This window comes from Hemicordylus capensis, chromosome 4, assembly GCF_027244095.1.
Source record: "Hemicordylus capensis ecotype Gifberg chromosome 4, rHemCap1.1.pri, whole genome shotgun sequence".
Taxonomy (NCBI): Eukaryota; Metazoa; Chordata; class Lepidosauria; order Squamata; family Cordylidae; genus Hemicordylus; species Hemicordylus capensis.
The window spans coordinates 235,755,938-235,780,749 of record NC_069660.1 but is presented as its reverse complement, the minus strand read 5'-3'; the positions used below and the strand labels follow the sequence as shown (position 1 = coordinate 235,780,749).

Genomic DNA, 24,812 nt, shown 5'->3' with positions numbered 1-24,812 from the left:
CTTTCCGCTTCCGGCCCTTTCCCAGCGCCGCGTCTTCTTGGTAGGTCTTAGAAGGAGAACACGCTCGGCACGTCCGCCCGGAGAGCCCGCCCACCTCCCCTGAAGGAGGCGGCGATGCCCCGGATGCAAAACGATCGGCCGTGGTGCTTCGCTTCCGGCGAGCGGGACGGTGAGAAACTCTACGGTGGTGCGTGAAGCAACTGCCTGCGCCGGGGGCTCTGGAGCGTAGGGGGCTTGCCTTCTTCGGCAGAGTAAGTCGGGGAGGATCCGCCGTCTCCACCCGGGCTCCTTCCCTAGATCCTTGACAGGCTTTGGAGACGGACTCTGCTCCGGGCCGGGGGAAGAGAGTCGCTGTGGCTGTAAGATGGGGCTCGTGGGGTGTGCGGTGAGCCGACAGAGGGAGTGGAGAGACGCGTGGTGTAGGGATGAGGCAGCCGCGGCCAGGGCCTCGCATTTTATGTGCATCTCGCGATGCGATTGCGGAGGGTGGGCGGGGGCCGCACTCCTCCCGCGCCCAGAAAGAAGCGGGAATCCTGTTCTCCCCCGCGACGCCATCAAGGTTGAGCAAGCAGTAAGGCCGCCTCATCTGCTTCCACGTCTCGTCCTGGCCTTAGGAAACTGCGATTGCAGTTCTCAGCATCGTTGCGAGGAAAGTGGGGCTTACTTTCGCGTAAAGATGCATTGGGTTGCACTCTTCATCTTCATTTCCAGATGCAGGCAAGCTTTATGTAGGATGCTTTATACAGAGTCAGGCCACTGGGCCATCTAGTTCAGTACTGTGTTGGCTGACTAGTAGCAGCTCTCCAGGGTTCAAGAGGAGTATAAGTTGTCTGCATCCTTGCTTTGTCTCCCCCACTCCCTCTGTTGTGTTTCCCCATTGTCTCTTATAGATCATAAGCAGAGGCCTCTCTGTTCTTGCTTTTGTAATTCTCTGGGATACCGTGTACTCCGATGTTGCTGTATTACGAATAATGCAACTTCGCAACTTCCCATACCGTGGTTTATGTCTGATTTGACAAAGCCTGTCACTGTATGAATGTTAACTTCAGATGCATAATTCTTGAATGGGTCTTGAGACTGCAAATCAAGTCAGGGTGAAAATGAGGTTGTTTTAACATACTGATCTCAAACTTAATGAGAATCTGATGTTGTCTTGTATATTAATCTCATCATCTGTTTTATAGAATTGTCTATATGATTTTCAGTATTGTTGAAGATGGACTCTTTAGCTTAATAACAGAAAACATTGAAATTTTTTTTTTTAAATTTTCAGACATCTATAAGAAGAGGATATAATTCCTGCCTGCCATGGCTGAGGTACTAGAGAGTGCAAAGAGGAAAAGGAGGAGGGTTGAAGAAGCAGATAGTGCAGTTCCTAAAGACTCAAAGACTCTTACAGAGAAAATTGTGAGTGTGTGGGCTTAGATTTGGGGCTTAGTTCTTCAAGCAATTCAGCACTATTGACAGAAAATGTATGTGCGTCAGTTTACTTGAACCATTCAAATAAATGCATTACAATATAGTTTGAATTCTTATAGGATTCAGTTTTTTCGTCAAACTTCTGCTTGCTCAGCATGCATTGTTACCAGTGAGCGTATGAAAGAGATTAAAAGTATATTTTAGGATAGGGGCACTGACATCCTGACTAACAAAATGTGTGTGTTAGGAGGGTCTGTGTCGATGTGTCAGGAGGTCTTGCTTAACTGCCCCAGTCTTCCATTCCTCGTGCAGTTGCACAGGTAGACTAATATGTGCACTGCTTGCACTCTGGAGTTCTCTCTAGGAGCAGAAAACACATCTATTGCTCTTGGTGCAAGTGTGAGAGGACTGAAGGTGTTATGTGAAGGCTCCTGGCACATCCCCACAGACATTCCTAATGCACATCCTTTAATCAGGATGTCAGTCAGCCAGTATATTTTTTCGGCCTGTGTTAGCTGTAGTATTACCTTAAGGAAGACAGCAGTGATAAGCGACAGGAAAGTGAGAAAAGGTTAAGAAAACCATTGAAATCAAACTTCAGTGTGAGGAAACATTTAGAGCTAAGCTAGCGGAATGGATTTCTGTGGTTGCACCTTCTGTTCTGCAAGAGCTGGGTACAGATGTACCCTTGATCAGTGATGCTCATCTTAAGAATATGGGTGAGTTGAACAACCAAGGCAGCCTGTGTTAAATTCTCTAATTTCCCTCCAATTTCATTTAGTCTGCCCAAAATGATAATTAAAGACTCAGCAGAGATTAAACAGGCGTCGATGAGCTTCTGGGTGACAAGGTCAAGTGAGGAATAAGGTGCATGGTCAGGACCAATAAAGCCCCTAGCCTCCTGTTTCAAGGAGTTTCCCTGTTGGGTCCTCTGATGAGACTGTTTCAAAGTGGTTTGTTTTGTATCTGCCTTCTGAGATTTCGGTTTGCATAAAGCACCCCCTTGATTGCTTCCCCACACCCCCGTGGGTGTGGGGGACGGCACATCCATGGCCAGGACTGTAAATCTGTTCTTGGTACAGCAAACAAATCTGTCTTGGTGGGGTGGACAGAGGACATTTTCACTCCATGGTTGGGGTGTGGTGGGGGGAGAAGGACATTTTCACTCCATGGTTGGTTTTTCTTCCCTGCTCTTCCTCCCACCGCCCTTTTTCGAGATCATTTTCTCACTGGTCCTGGGGGGGATCAGTCCCTTGAGAGGCATGCCCAGGAAGGGGGGAAAGTTCATATAGAAGCAGAAGCTTGGGAGTAGAGCTGTTAGCCGGTCGCCATCTTGCTCCACCCTGGTCACTCAGCATTTTGATTCGTAGGGCAATAGTACATCCCTAGTAACACATTTCCTTTCAGTCATGTTATTAAGAACATAAGAACAGCCCTGCTGGATCAGGACCAAAGCTAATCTAGTCCAGCATCCTGTTACCCACAGTGGCCCATCACATGCCTCTGGGAAGGCCACAGGCAAGAGGTGAGGTCACTCCCTCTCTCCTGCTGTTGCTTCCCTGAAACTGTTTTGTCACAGTTGCAGGGGGTTCTATACTGATTCTTTGTAGGACTCTGGTCCTCCTAGGTTTTCTAGCATGTTGGATGGTATCCCTTCTTTCCCATACAGCGCTACTCCTAACTCCACCCCTCCCTGTCTTTCTGTAGCGTTTATCCTGGGATAATGGTGTCCCACTGGCTTTCACTATTCCACCGTGTTTCTGTTATGCCAACTGTATCCAGGTTTTCATGAGCAACCAAACACTTCAGCTCTCCCATCTTGGCTCGAAGGCTTCTGGCATTGGTGTATAAACACCTATATGCTGAGTCTTACCTGGCATTGACGTGTGCTTGTCTCCCTTCCTGTCATTTGACCTTTTTGACCAGCTGTCATGTGTTTTCTATCTGCTCTACTCCTGTTTCTCCTTCTGGTTTATCTTAAAAGTCACCTCCACACCCCTTAGGGGATTTTGCTTGCTGAATCAGATACCACCCAGTTCCTATTGGCAATCCCACAGGCGTCATTTTAAATTCTTAAAAAGTGACCTTCTTGATCTTAACATGTGACCTTTATGATATTGATATTTGATGTGACCTTTTGACCAACTCCTGTTAACTTGGCAAAGAGACACCTTTTATTTAATGTGGTGATTCTCTTTATTGAGCAGGGGGAGAGTAACTGGCCCTATCCACCCCCAACACAGTACCTCCAGCGACTGTTGCTGGTGTCTATCATGTTTCTTTTTAGATTGTGAGCCCTTTGGGGACAGGGATCCATCTTGGTCCAAATGGGGCCCATCCCTTTTGTACAGGCTTCGCTTGCCCCAAAGTATATCCCAGCTTAAGAAATATAAACCCCTCCTCCTGGCACTACTGTTTCATCCATGCATTGAGACCCCTCAGCTCTGCCTGTCTCGCTGGCCCTGTGTATGGAAAAGGTAGCACTTCAGAGGACACTACTCTGGTGCTCATATTCTTAATTGTGCTAGGGGACCTTCTTGATTGAGCTGGGGATTTGAACTTTGTTTTTGTGCATCAAACCTGAAACTTTTTTTGCAGGCTGATGTTATAGATGCAACCGGTATTGAATTTCCAGAAGATGAGAAGAATGCGACTAAAGAAGCAAGTAGAGAAACTTCTGCAGACTCAAAGATAGAGCCATTTGTTACTGTGGAGGATGATAGAATGAAATTAAGTAAAGAACTATGCGGTACAGCTGAAAAGGGAGAGGTCAGTGTTCCTGAGAAAAGAAGACCAGAAAAGAGAAGACATGAACCCAGTTCTGAAGATGACCCTGCAAAGAAAGCAGTGAGTGTTTCAACAGCAGCTTGGACTTGTTTTTTAAGATATAACCAGGTGGTAACATGCATTTCATCAAACTCAATGCTACTTTTTATCTGCTATGTTTTTCTTCTACTTTATTAGAATTGGCATAGTAAGAGCATTGCCCTGTTACATTTATATGATTTTGGCCCATTCTTAAACACTAGCTTATCTAATAACTCTGTCTACTTTTTAAAAAAATCACATAGGCTGCATGTGAGCTGGCCAGGACCTTTTTTTTAATATAGTGCTGTTACAAATATTATCTTCCTAATCCTCAACTGATGACCTGAGATGCAATGATTTGCCCAAATTCACCAAGCAATGTCTTTATTCAGGCGATTGCAACTTAGGTTTGACATCAAAATAAGGCGATAGTTCTATTTTGTTTAACTCTGTGGATAGGATCATTTCCTGTTTTCATGCCACATCATTAGGGAGTACTGTATAAGCAGGAAGCTAGTGGCCCATCACATGCCTCTGAGAAGACCACAGGCAAGAGGTGAGGTCACTCCCTCCTGCTGTTGCGCCCCTCCAACTGTATTGTCATCTGTAATGATTCTGTGTAGGCCTCTGGTCCTCCTTGGCTTTCAGGCATGTTGGATTCTATCCCTTCTTTCCCATACAGCGACTACTCCTAACTCCACCTCTCCCTGTCCTTTCAGTAGTGTTTATCCAGGGATATGAGTGTCCCACTGCTTTTCACCATGTTTCTCTTATGCCAAGTATTTTATCCAGGGATTTTATCCAGGGATATGAGTGTCCCACTGCTTTTCACCATGTTTCTCTTATGCCAAGTATATCCACATTTGCATGAGCAACCAAGCACTTCAGCTCTCCCATCTTGGCCCGAAGGCTTCTGGTATTGGTGTATAAACACTTATATGCAGAGTCTTACTTGGCATTGGCATGTGCTGTCTTACTCTCATTTGGCCTTTTTGACCAGCTGTCATGTGTTTCCTATCTGCTCTACTCCTGTTACTACTCTGTCCCCTTCTGGTTTATCTTAAAATTCAACACACATCCCCCACCCCACCCCTCTTCGGGGATTTTGCTTGCTGAATCAGATACCACCCAGTTCCCTATTGGCAATCCCACAGGCGTCATTTTAAATGCTTTGTGATATATTTGATCTTAAGTGCGAGCAGTCTGATTCCATCTTGGTCCAAATGGGGCCCATCCCTTTTGTACAGGCTTCGCTTGCCCCAAAGTATATCCTAGCTTAAGAAATATAAACCCCTCCTCCCGGCACTACTGTTTCTGCCACGCATTGAGACCCCTCAGCTTTGCCTGTCTCTCTGGCCCTGTGTATGGAAGAGGTAGCACTTCAGAGGACATTACCCTGGTGGTCATATTCTTAATTGTGCTAGGGGAACTCCTTGATTGAGCTAGGGGATTTGAACTTTTTGTGTGTGCATCAAACCTGAAACTTTTTTTGCAGGCTGATGTTATAGATGCAACTGGTATTGAATTTCCAGAGGATGAGAAGAATGCGACTAAAGAAGCAAGTAGAGAAACTTCTGCAGACTCAAAGATAGAGCCATCTGTTACTGTGGAGGATGATAGAATGAAATTAAGTAAAGAACTGTGCGGTACAGCTGAAAAGGGAGAGGCCAGTGTTCCTGAGAAAAGAAGACCAGAAAAGAGAAGACATGGACCCAGTTCTGAAGATGACCCTGCAAAGAAAGCGGTGAGTGTTTCAACAGCAATTTGGACTTGTTTTTAAAGATATAACCAGGTGGTAACATGCATTTCATCAAACTCAGTGCTACCTTTTTGTCTGCTATGTTTTTCTTCTTCTTTACTATTCATTCTGTCATAGAAATATCCTTGTGAGAATTGGCATGGTAAGGGCATTGTCCGGTTATGTTTATATGATTTTGGCCCATTCCTAAAAACTAGCTCATAGAATAACTCTGTCTACCTTTTAAAAAAATCACATGGGCTACATGTGAGGTGGCCAGGACCTTTTTTTATAGTGCTGCTACAAGTATTATCCTGCTAATCCTCAAGTAATGAGCTGAGAGACAATGATTTGCCCAAATTCACCAAGCAACATTTTTATTCAGGAGATTGCAACTTAGGTTTAACATCAAAATAAGGTGATAGTTCTATTTTGTTTAACTGTGGATAGGATCATTTCCTGTGTTCATGCAACATCATTAGGGATTATTGTAGAAGCAGGAAGCTAGAAATGTGGGCATGGTGACTTTTTTATTTTTTGCCTTCAGTTCATCTAGTTCAGTTCATATAACGCCTCATATTTTGCACTTGATCTGTTTGTTTTTGTGCAGCATACGGAAACTGTAGCAGCCCATTATAATAAACTTGAAGAGGTTGGTTTGGAACAACGGAGTATGAGTCGCATTTTCTATCTTCGAAACTTTAACAACTGGATAAAGAGTGTTCTCATTGGTATGGCTATATTTTTTTAAAATAGCATCTTCTATTGCATTTATACAAGCAGGCACCCATTCCTTCAGAAGAAAGTAAGACAGTAGTGATGCAGTTGGCTAGGATGAATCAAAGTTCAAATTTTATCCCTCAACTCCAGTTACGGTAACTGATAATTAAGATCCAGCTAACTTGATATTTAAAACCATATATTTCACATTTTTAGCTTGTGCAGGGTTCCTTTTTAGCTACATACCAGTTATTGCAGTTTAAAGTGCAATTCAGAGATAAAATGCTGAGATCCATAATGGTCACTGTACCCAGTGCTGGGGAACTTGTGAATGTAGTTTCAGATCTTTTGTAAGATTTGAGCTAAACAATTCCCCGCCCCCACCCCCCCAACTACATGACAATACAAATGACCAGTCTTTGGATGTTACTAAAATCAGTTATTGGAAAACTTTCTGAAGAGGGTGCTCTCCCAAGATCCCAGTCTGTGTTAGAATTTTTTTTGATATTATATACTAACCTTTCTTAATCATTTTCACTCTCTAAATATGTCTGAAACAAATGATTATCTCATTCTTTTTCATATTTAAGTTACTTGTGAAGGTTGCAAAACATAAGAGCTCTGTTATCAGAAAATGCACTATAGCGAGATAAAAGATTTCTTCTAAAAATGGCGCTGCTTTTCTTTTTCCAGGTGAATTTCTAGACAAGGTACGACAGAGAAAACAAAACATTACAGTTCTAGACCTGGGATGTGGCAAAGGTGGGGATTTATTGAAATGGAGAAAAGGCAGAATCAGTAGACTAGTGTGTACAGGTAAGGCTGAAAATTTGCTTTCTCGTGGTATTGGATAGTTTCAGGAATATAAATTCACTTACCTGGGATAAGGCTCTGACTTGGTGATAGAGCACCTGCAGAATATGCAGAAGGTGTGGTATCTCCATGTAGGGCTGGGAAACCCAGGTGTGCCTCTGCCAGTCAGTGTAGATTTACTGAGCTAGAAGACCAGTGATCTATAAGGAAGCTGCATATGTTTATATGTATCATTTGGCTCTTTTGTGTCCTGCTCGTTCAAATTTCTAATTTGCATAGGCTTGGTTCAGTTATCAACTGCAAAGCAGAAGTCCCAAATCTTTTCCCAGATGTTTGTTTTTCATCTGGCAGGCACATAGCAAAACTTGGGATGTGGAGTTGCCCCAGTTGAATTCAGTGTACTTCATAGTCAGGTGCTCCTCAAGAGAGGGATACTGCATGGTTCTTTGTGGCTTCTCGTCCTTGGGTACTGGGAAAGCCGAGAGGCAGCTTGCCTTAGAAAAACACTATTGTGCATACATGTATTGGCCCAAGTGGTGCTACTTGAGCCAGAAGCAGAGTATGGCCACCAGCTCTGAACAGGCGGGAGCTGGCTTGAACTTTTTTTTTTTTTTTAAAGACCTTTGGTTCTGATAATACATTGGCACTTCCTTGATAATTCTCATTTTGAGCATCTCTTTTAAGTAGCATCTGAATACTTTCATCCTCCCCAGGTATATCTAGACTCTGGTATGGCTACCTTTATCTGAATAATACCTTTCCAAAGATTAGTTGCAATTTGTTTTTTAAATAGATATTGCTGATATTTCCGTACAACAGTGCAAACAGCGCTACATGGATATGAGAAACCGTGGCCGTCAGAATGAAAGAATTTTCAGTGCAGAATTTATAACTACTGACAGCACCAAGGTACGGACAATCTGTGCTATTTTTTTATAGCCATTTTTGTGAAATTTTGGAGACACCTGGAATGTGAGTCAAAAATAGTGTTAGAAACTCAGCCTATGCTTCTAGCTCATTCAGTGAAGTCTTTGTGGGGTGAGAAGAGTCTGTTGTGAGGGTACAAGATTGAAATTGAATTGCACAGTATGAATTTCATTACTTCTGTGAGGTCACTTATTTGAAATTGAGAATCAGTGAGTATAACTATTCTTGCATGTTTTATAGTACCAGAAAGCAACATGTGGGTTTTGGAAACTAGTCTCCAATGTGTGTGCTGCTTTTACTTTTAGCAGAAAATTCTATATTTTTCAGTGTTCAACTCACTGATTTTCTAATAGAACACTGGATGTTGGAGTTAGTACAGCATATGGAGGCCCCAGAGGCTTAACTTTCAAGTAGCAAATTGGAAAGATCAGGAAAAACTCTTGGTTGGTCCTCTTGTAAAACTTTATAAAGTAATTGCAGCTAGTGTGCTTGATAAACGCACGTGGTTTATTCTTTACACATGTGCCAAAAAACTAAAGTTGCTCTTGTATTGTTTCAGGAACTTCTATCTAAAAAGTACAATGATCGAAACATGTGTTTTGACATCTGCAGCTGTCAGTTTGTGTACCATTATTCCTTTGAGACGTATGAACAAGCTGATATGATGCTTAAAAATGCTTGTGAAAGGCTTTGCCATGGAGGATATTTCATTGGGACAACTCCAGATAGCTATGAGCTTGTGTAAGTGTGTATTGTTGAAGCATTAGGTGAGACCTGGAGATGGAAACTCTGCAGTGCCTCTTGTATAGTCTAGTCTTGCACCCACTAGTATTGTTCACCTTGACAGTTCAGGAGCAGTAATAAGCATTTTATGTAACATCATCTTCCAGAATGTCTGGCAGGGCCGTAGCCACGGTGGAGGCCAGCAGGGGACTAGTTCTTGCAAGGAAATTGCAACCTTTCCCCTAAATTGCCTCCACCCAGTTTCTTGGGATTCCCTCTTCCCCTGCAGAGTCTGATGCCACATCTCATGTTGTTCCTGAGGGTCCCTTGATCCTCGGGAGTGCCTTTTGTGAGGGGGTGCTGAGGGGCAATGTATCGTGCCATTGTATGAGGGTAATTGTGGATGGAACCCTGAATTTGTGGATTAACCCTTTAGACACACCTGTTTTCTCAGGCTTTTAATTAATCTAAATTGATTTTATATCATAATTGTTTTGATCATTTTATCCTCTTTTTATATTGTAGTGTTACACTGCCTAGGGGTGCACATGTCAGACAGTATAGAAATGTGATAAATAAATAAATTTGCCAGGTTGTTAGGGAGTAGCAGACAGTAGGAGAGAGGGCATGCCCTCAGCTCTTGCCTGTGGGCTTCTCAGAGGCATCTGGTGGGCTACTGTGTGAAACAGGATGCTAGACTAGATGGGCCTTGGGCATGATCCAGACTTTTCTTGGGTTCTGTTACTTCCCCCCCCCCCATCTGTTTCTTTTTAGATTGTAGGCCAGTATTAATCCTGCAATATTAACACTGCAGGCCAGTATTAATCCTGCCGGTTCGAATCCCCACTGGCACTATATCGGGCAGCAGCGATATAGGAAGATGCTGAAAGGCATCATCTCATACTGCATGGGAGGAGGCAATGATGGTGAACTTCTCCTGTATTCTACAAAGAAAACCACAGGACACTGTAGGCGCCAGGAGTCGAAATCGACTTGATGGCACACTTTGCTTTTAAGTAAAGAATAAAATACCCCCCCTCCCCCATGAGACTTTGCACTGAGCTGGCAGCTAATAGTATCAGGTCACTGTGTGAGACCATTACTTTGTACTGTGGTATTGAATGTCTGTATCCTTCCACCAGTGCCAGAGCAGCCATTGGCACTTCTCCACTGGATACTGCCTCATGTACTACACAACCATGATGCATTAGTTATACATTCAAAGGCTCCCTTGAACAACATTGCGTTTTGCGGCCAAATGTGTGCAAATTGCAAATAATTGAAAGAAGGAGTAAATTGTCTATATGATCAGAAAAATGTTGTAAGAATATTCCTGTGACTGCATGATTTGGGTGAAAATGAAAAATACAAGACTGAGCTGTCAGATTGGTTAATCATTTCCAGGCACCTTTCAGTGTAAATTCTCTGTGGCAAGGATAAAAGTGTGTAGCGCTGAAATAATTTAAGTTAAATATTTGACATAGACACTTTCCATTTGTGTCAAATATTTAACCCAAACTATTTCATCACCACACACTTTCATTCTTGCCACAGAGGGATTAGGTTTAAATACTGCTCTAAAAAGTGCTGGGATGGGATTTTATGACTCTGTGTTTTGTTTCTTTAGTGAACTTTTGGACAGGTTGCATTTCTTGAATTTCATCAAACAGGACAACTTCCAAACTACTCATGGCTAAGCTAACTGACTAACTTGGCTCTCATTAATTTCAGTGGAATTTAGTCATGACTAACTTGGTCTTGATTTTGCCCAGGCTTAACTTGAATAGCCTCAGTTTTTGGTGGATTTTAAAAAATTGTAATTAAGATTTTTATATTCTGTCATAGAAAACGCCTTGAAGCTTCACAAACAGATTCATTTGGGAATGAAATATACACAGTAAAGTTTGAGAAGAAGGGAGTATATCCCTTGTTTGGCTGCAAGTATGATTTTAACTTGGAAGGAGTAGTTAATGTCCCGGAGTTCCTGGTCTTTTTTCCATTGCTAGTAGAGTAAGTTCTTCTTCCTCTTACACTTCTCTGTTTTGTGTTTTTGAATTGAAAAATGGTTACTAAAGATGCCCTAAATGATGTTTTAGAATTGTGGAGGTTTGTATTTCATAGCAAATGTATTTGAGTGTTCAGAGGATCTAATGTTCCCTCAAATCTCCCGTTTGGCTTTCCGTCTTGTCCCTGGCATCTTCGGTGGTCTTGGCAGAACCTGACATAGTGTTGTTGCAGCCAGTGCACTTGGTTCTTGACCTCGGTGCTACCGCCCTATGATGTTCTGCTTCCTGGCTTCCAATATTTTTTCCTCACTGTGCACAGCTCCCTTCCTCTTTTCTGGTTGATGATGATGATTTATATTTATATCCACATACTTCATAATCTGTTACAAGGTGCTAGCAAACATACCCATAGTGATACTGTGAGAAATTGCCATTCTACTGAAACATTGCATTATACTGAAACAATGTAACTAATAACTTACATTGTTGTTGATGATGATGATGATGATGATAATAATAAATTCTCAACACTGGTAGCTTGTATTACTCCCCAAAGCCAAAACAGTAGCACAGTTAGACTTGCTTGTGATCTTGTATGTCTAACCCCTGAGCTGTGTTTTGATAGTGTATTTGTAGCGGAGAACCACTAGGCATGTTGCAAAGTGTGCTTCTATAGGACTGGCCATATATTTGTTGTCGAATGTACCATCAGAATATTGAAAAGGGTTAGAGGCATATTAAAATACTTGTAATTTTCCTTTAAACCATAGGTGTCACTGTGATACAGAATAACTTGTGTTTCTAAATTTGAATGATGCTTTGAGAATACTTGAAAATATTTAATTCAGGGCTAATTTAAGCATTTGTAATTTTAAAATGCCTTCTTGCAGAATGGCAAAGAAGTATGGCATGAAACTTATCTACAAAAAGACTTTTCGGGAGTTTTATGAAGAAAAAATTAAGAATGAGGAACATAAAATGCTTTTGAAGCAAATGCAGGCATTGGAGGTTTGTAAAATAATACATATATGTACTATAACTTACCTTAACTTATTCGGCTACTTTTTGAATAATATTGTGTAGTTATTTTGTTGGAAATTGATATACAGGTAAACTTAAGCATTCGAGGACCTGACATCTGTGGTTCTGTGTATCTGCAGTGGGGTAATTGATACCCGACCTTGGCATACGCAGGGAGTGGGTGGTGGGGGGATGCTTAACAAAGGGTTAATTTCGCATATCCATGGGTTCAGGGTGGCCAGCAATGATCTCAGAGGTCATTTCCAGCCACCATTTTCAGGTCATGAGCCATTTTTTTTAAACTGCAGTGTTTTGCGTGAAGATGCCACTTTTGGGTCCTGGAGACCTGCGGAACACAGCAGGGCACTTATCCCCCCCCCGTTTTTTAGGGCCCCTTTTTGCTTTTTTCTGCACCACCTCACCCCACCCCTGAGTCCCATTGACTTAATGACCTGTTATCTGTAGTTCCATTATCTGCTTTTGTAGTGGAGGATGGAACTCCCGTGGAGAATGGGGTTCACCTGTATATGTGTGCTTAAGACTGCTAGTTAATCACTTATCTTACACTTTAATTGTAGTTTTTTGTTTTATTTGCTAACTTGATATGTTTGTTCTACAGGCAGTATTAGTGTGTAAATCGCTGTGCATATCAAAACACTTTACCACATCCATATCTATCCTAAACATGCTCATTTGGAAGTGGGTCCAATTGATATCAGTAGAACCGACTTTTATGTGAAAATGTCCAGAATCACTTGATTTCTGTACTTCTGATTTGTAGTGTAGGAGTCGACAATTTATGATTGGCCTTGATAGCCATGTTTGCCAGGTACTTGGCTCTTTCCCTTGGTGCAATCAGAGGTCGGGGATAATCTCCTGCCCAAGCTCTTGTCTATAGACAACTTGTGCCTGAACCTTCTTAGAGGAGGAGAGCTGCTCTTGTGGAGGCAAGCATGAATTGTCCTTTTTGCTGAGCAGGGTCTGCCCTGGTTTGCATTTGAATGGGAGATGGCATGTGATATTCCTGTTAGGGGGATGGGGGCGCTCTGGAAAGAGCACCTACTGTACATGCTTGCATGCAGAAGGTTTCAAGTTCCCTCCCTGGCATCCACAAGATAGGGCTGAGAGCGACTCCTGCATGCAACCTTGGAGAAGCCATTGCCAGTCTGTGTAGATAATACTGAACTAGATGGACCTATGGTCTGATTCGGTATAAGGCAGCTTCCTATGTTTCTATGACAAGCAGCTTCCCATATAATCCACTTTTTGTTTGCCAAACTTATTTGTAACCGCTCTAATTCTTTTCAGGTATATCCTGCTGATGAAAATTCCAGGCTGGTCTCAAATAAAAAAGACGACTATGAGCATGCAGAAACTTTTAAGAATGATGGAAAAGCAAAGCTACCTCTTGTAAGTATTTTCCAAGCGTCATTGAAGACCTCATAACATCTCCTGTAAGGTAGAGTAGCCATAGTGATGCAAGAAGTTATCATAACTTCCTGTCTCTGCCAAGTGGGCAAAATAGTTTGGCTGTGGCCCTGCAGCTTTGAGGCATTTGTCTTCCGTTTCTGCACTGTTAGGAACATTAAGCACATGTTGGGGTGATGGTGGGGGGGATGTGTTTTGTTGTTTAAGTCAATGCAACCAAAAGGCTGTTAGGAAGGTGCTCTGAGAGCTCACTGGAGATTTTGTCAATCTGTTGTAGCACCACTGTGGAGCAAAGAAATATGGTAAAGGTTGGCCACAAATTGAGATGGTGTGCCTGCCTCAGTAACTAAATTAGAGAAAGCAGCCTTTAGTTTAGAGTCTGCAAAACTGTGGAACCCACTCCTATCATATTCTTGCATATTGTTTTCTCCGTGTGGATGAGAGTTAGATAAGTTGTGGGGAGGCTAGAATGAGGAGCTTGCTAGAATACGGATGCAGAAGGCATCCTTGCTATGTTGAAATTTCTACAAAAATAATGCAGTAAAAAGTTTATGTACTGTATCGCAAGCAAGCATATTAGAATGCTTTATTTTAGCACATTCAGAGATTTAGCATTTCTGAAATATCAATATTAAATTTGCAGATAGTCATAACACTAAAAAAACCCACCCCTTTTTATATTGAGATATTTTAACCCACTTCTAAGCTTCTAAACATGCTTACAAATCTTTTTGCTTCATGGAGAATGCTAAAAAGGACATCTGGAGAAGTTTTAAACTCATATATGTTTAATAGTATGAGCACTAAAATAGAGCAGAAAAAGGAAACAGCTTGTTTAAACCTGCTGGATTAACATTTTTTGTACTGATTTAAAATGTGTATGGTGGTGTTCTTGCTGTCTGTAACTTTTGTGATATTGTCCTTTCTTTCTTTCCTTTTTTTTTATAGGGAACATTGAGTAAATCTGAATGGGAAGCAACAAGTATGTATTATGGACAGTGTTCAAATGTTACTAAAATGCTTTATTACTTGCTTTTCTTCAGATGTATCCTCTCTAATAAAACGCTTGGTGTCCGTCCGTGGACGGCCACCAAGCGTGTGTTCGTGCCTCCCTGCCCTGTTCTGCGCCTGCGCGAAGCGCAGGCCCAGAACAGGGCAAGGGAGACACGACCGCCAGCACCCGGCGGACATCTTGGACGGCCACAAGCGGCCGCCCTGAAGAAGCCGGAGAAGCGCCGGCGGGGGAAACTGGCCGAGGCGGCGGCAGAGCCGCTGCCTCGCCCAGAAGAGACAGCAACCAAGCTGGGGAGACGGGGGATGGAATGGAGGCCAACGGAGGCCGGTGGGACAGAGCCGACCGTGAAGGGCCCGGGCCGGCCGCGGAGGATGGCAGCGGCGCCTCCAGAGACTGCCCGGCCGGTGATTGAGGGGGGAAGAGGCGGCAGGGGAAGCCTGTCCTCCCGCCACCCGCTCACCCGCCCTCCCAGCTTTCCAAAATCCCCTTCCCCGCTCCTCCCCCCAATTGATTACAGGCCAAAAGGGCCCATGAGAAGGCCGTCGCCCCCGCCTATCGCCCACCCGCCCACCCAGCTGCCCGAGCCCACCTTACCCACTCCAGCCCGCGATAGTCGGGCGAAGAAAAAAAAAATTATTTGCACAGTGGAAGTGAGGAGCTCAGAAACAGAGCTCCTCTCTGTGCTATGCTGCTGCCCAAACTGCCGCTATGGACGCAAAGGACGCAAGGCTGGAGTGGGTAAGGTGGGCTCGGGCAGCTGGGTGGGCGGGTGGGCGATAGGCGGGGGCGACGGCCTTCTCATGGGCCCTTTTGGCCCGTAATCAATTGGGGGGAGGAGCGGGGAAGGGGATTTTGGAAAGCTGGGAGGGCAGGTGAGCGGGAGGCAGGAGGACAGAGGGAGGAGGGGAAAATGAAGAAAAAAAAAAAACAACCGAGAGAGAGAGAGAGAGAGAGAGAGAGAAGCAGAAAGGTGGAAGAAAAAGGGAAAAAAAACACTTAAAGGCGGGAGAGAAAGCTAGCGCCCGTTATCATAACGGGCTTAAAAATACTAGTATGTTTATAAAACTGCTTAGCAGCTCCCTCACAAAACCACCAAATTGCAGGTGTACTAGATACACACACACACACACACACACACACACACACACACACACACACACACACACACACCCCACCCTGCGCCGTTTCCTCTTCTGCACTTATTTCAAAGTACTTCTTAGATTCAAGAGTTTATGAAGCCATGTAGAGCATTTCATGGCAGGAGAGCAAAGCTCTCAAAAAGAGCGCTAGTGATGTATTGATGATGTGTGCACATGCCTCTAGATCATTCTAACTTTAATCAGCTTAGGCACGCAAAGATTCATAGATCGCTTATATGAACCACTTTTCCTAATCATTTTAAATGAAAATCTAAACCTGTCTGCGTGCAACCCGTGCATCAAGGCTTGTTGCCTCATTTGAAAGTCACGTACAGTAAGCAGCAGGCCACTAGAGTGCAGTATTAGCTTGCTAGAGTTGCATCTGCCTGGGCAACAGGACATTGGCATGCTAATACAGCACACAAGTGGCCTAGAAAACTCGTACATGTCTCTTTGAATGAGATGGTAGGAAGGACTACACAGGTAAGTATTTTCCATGCAGCTTCATCAGATTTAAAACAGGCTTAAGTGATGTTTTGCTTTTAGTTATCAGATCACTTTGAAGTGCCTGAGAATTATTATACAGGCATAACTTAGTGGCTGAATTACTTTTCTGAAGTAATTTTTGCTCTCCCTCCAAAGAAGTTTCTTGATGCTTTGTGGGAAAGTGTGAGGGATAGTAGTTCAGTGATGTAGCACTACTTATCCAATTAAGTACAGTGACAACATGTTTCAGCTTATTATATGGATTTCATCATAAACGGATTTGGAGGCCTATAATAGCTCTCAGTAGTGGGTTTTGAAGTATTTTCTGACCCAATAAATGGACGAAGCATATGAAGCAAAATGAAAAATTTTGCTGTTTCATACCAAGCCAGCCTCATTTGCCCACTTTCAAGATTGAGAGTTTCTCTAAATGGCCGTTACGACAACAAAATGTCTGTCTGGAAAAGAATTTATTAGTGTCTGTCCAAATAATGCTGGGTAAAGAATTACTATGGTCCTCTCTGCTGGTGTGAATTTCTTCCACCAAGTGGTACTTTGGCTGTTGTTTATGATCACATTTTGTGGGGCAAGAGGTGATTCAAATTTTTGTTTCATCCATTTCAAGAATATAAATAAAATAGAAGTTGAGTTATTGCAGAATTGTTATGTTTTTAAAAGGGTACTAAGCCCATACATTATCCTTGGATTAGTTTAGCCATTCATTTAGCTGATGATGTGTGCCATATTTGGGAGCTGAGGAACCTCTCTCTCCAGTGGGATATATATCCTAAATTTCTAGGGTTGAAACAGAACTATTCACTAGATATTGTTTTTTCATAAAACTGTGCAAATTGTAGTCTATGGCTTTTTCTCTCTTGAAATTTGAAACTGATATGAGAGACCTGATGGTGAATTAATGTGGTAGATGTTGTAATTGCATAGTATCAGCATGTTCCCTTCAGCATGTTCCCTAATTTCTTGGTCCGGACATTGTTCACCACGTCAGTGATACACTGTACTGTATATCAGTATGTAACACCATGATCTTTTCCATATAGAACTTATTGGTTGCATCACATTACTAAATATTATAGAAGTCTTTGCCATTTGTGGAGGCTGAAACAACTGTGGCATATCATTCTAAGGCAACTAATTGATTAAAAATATCCAAATATAATTGTTTGTATAATGAATACATGTTCTTGGTTTGTTTGTTTTAAGAGCAGAAGTGAAATTTAGCATCAGCTTTATCTTGCAAAAATATTTGAATTTGGGGAAGACTACTAATGTTTGCATCTTCTTTTTTCCAGGCATATACTTGATTTTTGCGTTTGAAAAGCAGCAGTGAAAAAGACCACGAAGAAATACTGGAAAGTAGTCTAGGATCCAAAGTGACAGTTATTTTTATATTTTTATGTGAAAACCGTGTGCAGGACACAACCAAGTTGGGCAAGCTTACATGCAAGTTATGGTTGCCTGTCTGTGACAGATGTAATATGTGTGTGCGCGCGTGCAGATGACCTAGAAATTGGAATTCTTCTTTTTGGGGAGATAGGGGTGTCCTGCTTTTTTGTTTAAATAAAATGCATGGGTTTTTTTTCCCCTTTTTAAATAAGCAGGATCCTTTCAGACAAACATTTGCCACATCTTGGCTCATGTACTGACTAATGCCATACATGTGTAAGAATGTTTCTTGTGTGCAAGGGGGAGGGGTAATTTTCACCACTTTCTCCCCTTCCTCCTGCTGCTCCCCTCCTGGAATATATGTCCCCGAGAAATGGGGATTTTCAGGGGACATATTTTTGGAGGAGCATTGGGTACAGCAGAGAGAAGAGCAGATTGTCGAAAATCACTCTTCCTTTTTAAACGTGAAATGTCATGCATGTGTAATATTGGTATACAAGCCATTGGCTGCTTAGAAACCTACTTCATCTTAGCATGAAGATCTGATCATAATATAGCTTCCGTCCATGTGATGGATTAGCTGTAGCTATGCTCTCTGTTGCTTGGAAATCCAGGGAAGTGAGAGTTTTGGTAATGCGCACCTTGCTGCATAATGAGAACCTACAGATGACCAACTCTACATGCTGTTAGAACCGTCCCAAAGTTAATTTTGAAGTGGCCACCATGCAGCAGGTGTTCACTTAAAATTCACCCATTGTGAAATACTGTTGTGCTATACAAAGTTGTAAACTCCTAGCAGGTCTGTACACGAACGAGGTATGGATCCAGTATTCCCTGCAATGTGTGGATAAATCTCTGTCCCTGATTCAGAGTTTTGTGGGCACTTAGAGGACATGGCACTTCTGTGTGAGTGGGTGTCCCTTTTTAAAGAAAAAGCCTTTGTGTAGCCCAATAATGTAAGTGAATGAAGCTCTCGCATGAACTCTTTGTGCATCAGGGTTCCATACATTGTTTGTCATTCATTGGTTGGGCTTTTTATCCGGGTTTCACAGCACAGTATTTTCAGAGTGTTAAATAATTGTAATCGGTGTTTGGCGGGAATGGGGAAGATTTAGAGAAATCCCAACTTGCTCATTGGTGTGCAACCTCTTTTCACAGTATGTGATCAAGATTAAATGGATTTCTGTTCTGTACAAATGATATGTGTGAGATACTAAGGGATGGTCTCAGATCTAGGGATGTGCAGAACAATTCACAGTTGGAATGTATCCCTGTAATGGGGAGCCATGACTGTATATGTGGTGAATACCGACAAGAGGAAGAGAGATGTAGGGAGCTGATGGCTAATGCTTAGTTTTCGCAAGCAGCAAGTGAGGTGGTCATTGTGTTTCTTGAGTCTGCCACTCGTTAGCTCTCACCTCATGATTAAATTTGCTCCCTACAACAAAGTTCCCTGCACATGGAAAATATGCATGTCAGGAAGAACTCTAGCTAGCCACACCAGCATTCTTTGTGCAGGGAACTTTGCCTATGGAGAAATTCATAATTGTGTGAATTTTCCTTTGCAGTTTTTGGTAACACCGTCAAGAAAAAGATTCGTCTCACCTGCCTTTGAGAGAATGAGGCTGCTGTGATTACCCTTTCATACCTTTCATCTTGGCAACTGTAGCCACAGTTACTTAGAAGCAGCACTGATTTAAAGAAATGCAACAACTTTTGGGTCACATCCTCAGGACAATTCATGGAGTTGATTCAAAAATTCGTGCATACGAGCCCTTAAACCAGATGTGTAAGGGTTACGGTTGGCCAGTTTCTGTATCTCTAAGGACTACTCTGTCCTTCAGACAGTGGTCTGGAAGTGCATTTTGCCACAATAACTGCCCCCATCCCAAGTGGTCCATTTGTTCAGTAAGAGTTCTGTGATTGAGGAGTATATGTGCTCAGGTAAAGCGTTACATTACTAATACATATGTTTACATCTTTCTTTCTTGCATGTTGTAGAGAAATTCCAACAGATAAAATATTAAAGTGTTGAATGTATTTTTATCCATTGGAACTTTCCCCCCTTAAAACAAACTGTGGATGTATTCTTTACTATACCTTGAATGTATAGGTACAGACTGAAATGATTTTGCAAGGAGAGGGAGGAATTAGATCTGGTCTTTAGGTTTTTATTACTGTTCTGCATGAATCATTAAAAAGTCCTGAGGCTATCTACTGAATTCTGGAGTGCCTTGTGAACTTGAGCTGGACTCATGGCCCTCTGGCTTGTCAAATCCTAATTGGCTTGTCCTTTCCCCCCCCTGTTTCCCACACCCTTGGGAGGGCAAATTTCAAATTCTTGTGCAACCAGCCACTTACTGGGTGACCTTAGGTAAGTCACCTTATCTTAATCTAACTTGGTGATAAAAAGGGATTATTCTATATACTAGCAAAATGGATTTTCAGTTTATAAGCATTCCTCCTGTATGGCAAAATGACCATGCACTCTACCTTCACTTGTTGCTACTTGATGTCTAGTGGAGTTTATGTTTAGAACACTGTTTTTATATCTCCAGCACTTAAGCTTCTTTACCTTGTTAGATTTCCCAAGTGATTTTTTCTGGAGATCTGACACAGATTGACCTGCAGGGAACTGAAAAAAATCGAGTTTATTTGTTGCTTAATTATTCAGTGTATTTCCTGACTGTTAATCTCAAAAAATCCCCCAAGAAAACCACCAAAAAGCTGTCATTTCCCATGTATTTCCAATGATGGAGTTTTTCCACATTTTCTGGCAAATTAACCAATTTTCCTGGGGTTTTTAAATTTTGTTTGTAGTCTGGGTGAGCTCTGGAACCTACCTGTAATCTGCATGTTTCTATCATGGTTTGGTCTGATGGAGTTTAATGTCTGTCAGTGAGCGAGGCCTAAGTAGATTTATAGAACAGATATTGCCCTGAGTTCCTTTTGAAGACATATGGGGTACAAATAAAGCTGATTTTTGTAAATGCATTTAAATATAAAGAGTAGACTTTTCATTAGTGTCCCATATCCATCCAGTTTACAGTATTTTCTTTGGACATTTAACCATCTGAATGGGTTCTTGCCCCTCGTGAATTGCATAACATGTAGCAGTGTGATGGCAAGTTGCATTATGTCTAAATGACATTCTAGAACATCTGTTTTCTTAAGTGTGAGCCGTGACGGCAGCTGTCAAATAGAAATTTTCACTTGCTAGTTGGATCGCTGAAAGTGGTTGATAGAATCAGTTTCAGAAACTTAACTGTACTCTTTATTCATGTCCTCTCTTAACTGGATTTATGATGGAGGTAGAGGAGCTCTGGCTAGCATCTAGAGTGGCATGGGCACAGTAGTGTAGCACAAGGCACTTCTCCCACTCCTCACACTGCATGCTATGCACTGCTGAGCATCCTTTGACCCTCAGGTATGGCTTTTTGGCAGTGGGTGCATGGGCTCTGAACTGTAGCAAAGAGGACAGCGCAGGGAAAATGTCTTGCACTCATACTGTTGAGCAAGTGCCACTCTGGACACTACCCAATGGCTGTCCATGCAGTTCAGAAATCTTTCAGATGAGAACTGAATATTGTGTGCCTTGTAGTCTGGAATGTTGTTTCCTTAAGCAAGCAGCCCTGTTTTGCTTTGGAGGGCTACACATTATGGTGTGTGTGTGTGTGTGTGTGTGTGTGTGTGTGTGTGTGTGTGTGTGTGTGTGTATATGTGTGTGTGTGTGTGTGTGTATGTATGTGTGGATAGATAGATAGATAGATTTGGGTGTTGTAGTTGACATGACTCCAAGACATGATTTGGTGAGAGGCACAAAACTCAAGCTGCTTTGGAACAGATAATAAACAGAACCCCAGGAATATTATTGGTAGTATTTTAGGAGTTGCAGGACCTTGTGTTTTTGAATATAGATGTTGATGGGAATCATGCTGTTTTCCACTGGAGTAAGGTTCTCCATAGGGCATTGACTTATCCTGATCCCATATAAATGTTTTTCCTTCTCATGGTTCTGCTGCAGAAGTGTTTGCATAGTTGCCCTGTTAGATATAGATAACATACCTAAGTTTCATAGAGCAGTGCAACTAGGGCATTTAGGGCTGAGCCCTATGTGGGACCAGTTTTTCCCCCCAGTAACTATAGCTCTGTGGATCTTCAGGGCAGCAGTTCCTAGGTAGTTGCCTGGTAAGCTCACTCACCTCCCCGCTTAACCCCACATACCTCTCTTTTCTTCATTCTGCCCCAAATACCTCAGGGATAAGAACAGGAAACTATAAGCTGTCTAGAAAATAATAGTGCATTGAATTTATGAAGTAAATTCATAATAGTAGTAATATGTAGATGATTTTGTCCATGTGCTGTAATGGATAATGGAGAAGTTAAGGCAGGCATGAATACTGTATCCAGCAGAAAATTTGAAAAAAGGCTTTCTGTGTAGTATTTCTTACACACTGGATGAGACACTGCACAACTTTACATGACTGCATAACTGAAATTATGTTGTCTGCCTCAATTCCAGTAAGTAGCGCCCCCCCCCCCCATGCTGTAGGGATTTAGCTTTCTGATGAACAAGCACATCCACAGTGGGTAGACCAACTATAACTACTTGTCTTCTAGGTGCTTCCTACTTGTCTTGAATATTCAGGCATCAGTGTGATACTCATCAAACATAACAATGTGGGATCCGAGACTGATCATTCTAGCAGACTTCAGTTTCCAGTACTGGAAACAAACACACCTATTTATCACAAACTCTTAAGTATTCCTATATATATATTTTTAATGTACAAAATATTCAAAATTGTGTGGTGCATTTGTGGTAGCACATTAAAAAAACACTATTTAGTCTGAAAGAATATGTGCAGCAGTTTGATGTGAATTGTTGCTCTTGTAATACTCTGTACTCTGTTGTTGTTTCAAGTTCTCAAGTAAACTTCCTTTTTTGTCCAAAATCTCTTCGTAGTTTAATGTATGGGAAAAGGTAAGTTCTTATCTAACTTCAAATCGATTATCAAGTTAACTGGTATGACCCTTTTGTATACAGCATCAGTATGAAGAAGTATTGAGCTGTTGGTGAACTCTAGGTTACAGAGTTATTTGAATGTGCTGTGTTGGAAGAATCTTTGCTTTCATTTCCACCTTTTAAGGTATATCAAGAACAGAATTAGTTGATTTTTCTGTGGTGGTTTAGCCCAGTTTTCCTAACCGTTCCCCCTTGAGATACACTCACTGAGGGAAAAAAGATTGAGGCATACTACCCTCTCAGTACAAAGGCACACCCACCCCGTTTTTTGTGGTGGCAAAGCTGCAACATTTATGTATGTGTTATATGGCAGGTGGGACAGGTCCATCCCATGCATTACAGTGATTCGCCTGCAAAGACGAGGAGTTCAAATTCTCCACTCTTAAATGAAAGGAGTCACCTCCACTTCTGAAGGCAACTCCCTCTCCTTATGCACCAAGAGAGACAGTCCCTCTGAACATTACAGGGTGAGTTGCCTCCACAAGTTAGAATTTAAATTCTTTGCTGTTGGAATTCAGTGCAGCACACTGTCCAGTGTTCTGTGGCCCACTGTTTGGGAAACGCTGATTTAGCCTTAGTAGTAGACTTTGTGCCTTATGGTAAAAGGCATATGAAGCCAGGTCTTCCCAGATCATCAGTGTCCCACATGTTCTACATAACACCGGTGGTACCAAGCTGTTGTGAGCTCCTAAGGAAGCACTAGTGATCTTGTGCAACTGTGCCTTCAGTGCTTCCTTAGAAGCCCGCAACAGCACAGGCAACTCAGAATTACAGTACCTTCATTGGATTGTGAGTCATGTAGAATGTTGTATGATCTAGGCATATGTTTTCCACTGTAGGTTAAAAGGGTGGGAGGAGTCTTACAATACTCTATTTAGATAGTTTTTAATAGCAGATTATTCATAACCTAGAGACACTCAACCAGAGATTTAAATAGTTTTTAAAAAAATCACAAAGGATAAGCAGATGCATACAAGGTTAAATATAATTTGGATAATAACTTTTCCACATGGGGGTATCTAATAAGACAGATCTTTAGATGCCCAGTGGTTATTTTAGAAGCAGGAGCTTATATTTGGCTCAGATTTTAGTGGTCTGTAGGATGGTCAGTGCTCAGATCAAAGACCCTGGTCTATGGCTACCTTGGATCTAATACGCTGTTTATTGATGCAGTCTCTACTGAGCATTGTTTCTTCTCCACTCCCCAATGTGAGAGGATGGTTCTGCCATCTCTTGTACTGAATTGTATCAACAGGTTTTCTGTTAACCTTTTACATACTTAAATACATACATTTTAGCACATGGTCTGCTTGCTCTGGTCACCTCTTCCCTTGTGCTTATGGTTCTGATACAAATTGTACATCTCTCTTACCTCTTTGCCCATGACTTCATGCTTATGCTAACTCATTTTGCTTGATCAGGATTAAATTCTGAGGCCTTGTCAATATAGAATGATATCCAAACTATTCCTATCCTAAAATTTATCCTAATAGTCAATAACCACCACTCATGTATAAATATTTGTTACATTAGAATTCTTCTTCTCAAGGAGTTCAAGGTGGAGCACCTGGGACATACTACATTTTATTCCATCACAGCAACTAGAGCTGAAACAAATAGCAAATATTAGCATCTTAAATTCTCCAAATCCACCATTTGAAACTTTGGATTGTAAATTTAAAACTAAAATTAGAATGTGAACTTTTAAATTTAAAATTCAAATAATTGTAGACTTATTGGCATTATTTGATTATTTTGATTTTGACAAGTTTTAAATAACTGTAAACATAAAGTGGTAATTTAGTTTTTGTTTATCAAATGCTATAGGAGAATGTCATTACATGACAACTACCAAATATGATCTAATGTTAAATACTCTATTGTGTAATAGAAATGTTATGTGATATGGTATACAAGTGGACTGTTATTGTACACCTTTGGAAATTATATCCATGATAAGAGCTGAAAGATGGCTTATTCACTCCTACTTAATATCTTCCTCTTGATTGTACAACCAAGGGAATTTTGGGTACCTTCTAGGATACACTCTTTAAGTTCCCATTGACTGAAGATGCTCACTACTGCCCCCACAGCACACTCTAAAACATGCCATAGAATGCTCTGTGATGTGCTGGGATTA

The 24,812-nt window shown here is 41.9% G+C and overlaps 1 protein-coding gene across 7 annotated transcripts; it reads left to right on the top strand.

The window, feature by feature from the left end:
- Positions 1–83: 83 nt before the first annotated feature.
- Positions 84–24,604, top strand: RNMT (RNA guanine-7 methyltransferase). Of its 7 annotated transcripts, none has more exons than XR_008305781.1 (14): positions 84–251; positions 1,274–1,407; positions 4,018–4,266; positions 5,723–5,971; positions 6,576–6,696; positions 7,379–7,501; positions 8,292–8,407; positions 8,985–9,166; positions 10,994–11,158; positions 12,045–12,162; positions 13,483–13,584; positions 14,551–14,584; positions 17,553–17,703; positions 19,215–24,604. XR_008305781.1 is itself a non-coding variant. In XM_053244066.1 (14 exons), the coding sequence occupies exons 2-13, from the start codon at positions 1,309–1,311 to the stop codon at positions 17,588–17,590; spliced, it is 1,596 nt and encodes a 531-aa protein (XP_053100041.1). In that variant the 5' UTR covers positions 84–251; positions 1,274–1,308; the 3' UTR covers positions 17,591–17,612; positions 19,215–24,604. The 7 variants fall into 7 exon arrangements, 6 of the variants coding, with proteins under 6 accessions (XP_053100041.1, XP_053100042.1, XP_053100037.1 ...); XM_053244066.1 differs by having other exon boundaries at positions 17,553–17,612; XM_053244067.1 differs by having other exon boundaries at positions 1,274–1,317; positions 17,553–24,604.
- The last annotated feature ends 208 nt before the right edge of the window (positions 24,605–24,812 follow it).

Excerpts from the sequence above, each read along its gene's own strand:
- RNMT (XM_053244066.1), top strand. The coding sequence starts at position 1,309 with ATGGCTGAGGTACTAGAGAGTGCAAAGAGGAAAAGGAGGAGGGTTGAA. Across the intron at positions 7,502-8,291 it reads CAGTAGACTAGTGTGTACAG|ATATTGCTGATATTTCCGTA; the intron begins GTAAGGCTGAAA and ends TTTTTTAAATAG. Across the intron at positions 9,167-10,993 it reads CCAGATAGCTATGAGCTTGT|AAAACGCCTTGAAGCTTCAC; the intron begins GTAAGTGTGTAT and ends ATTCTGTCATAG.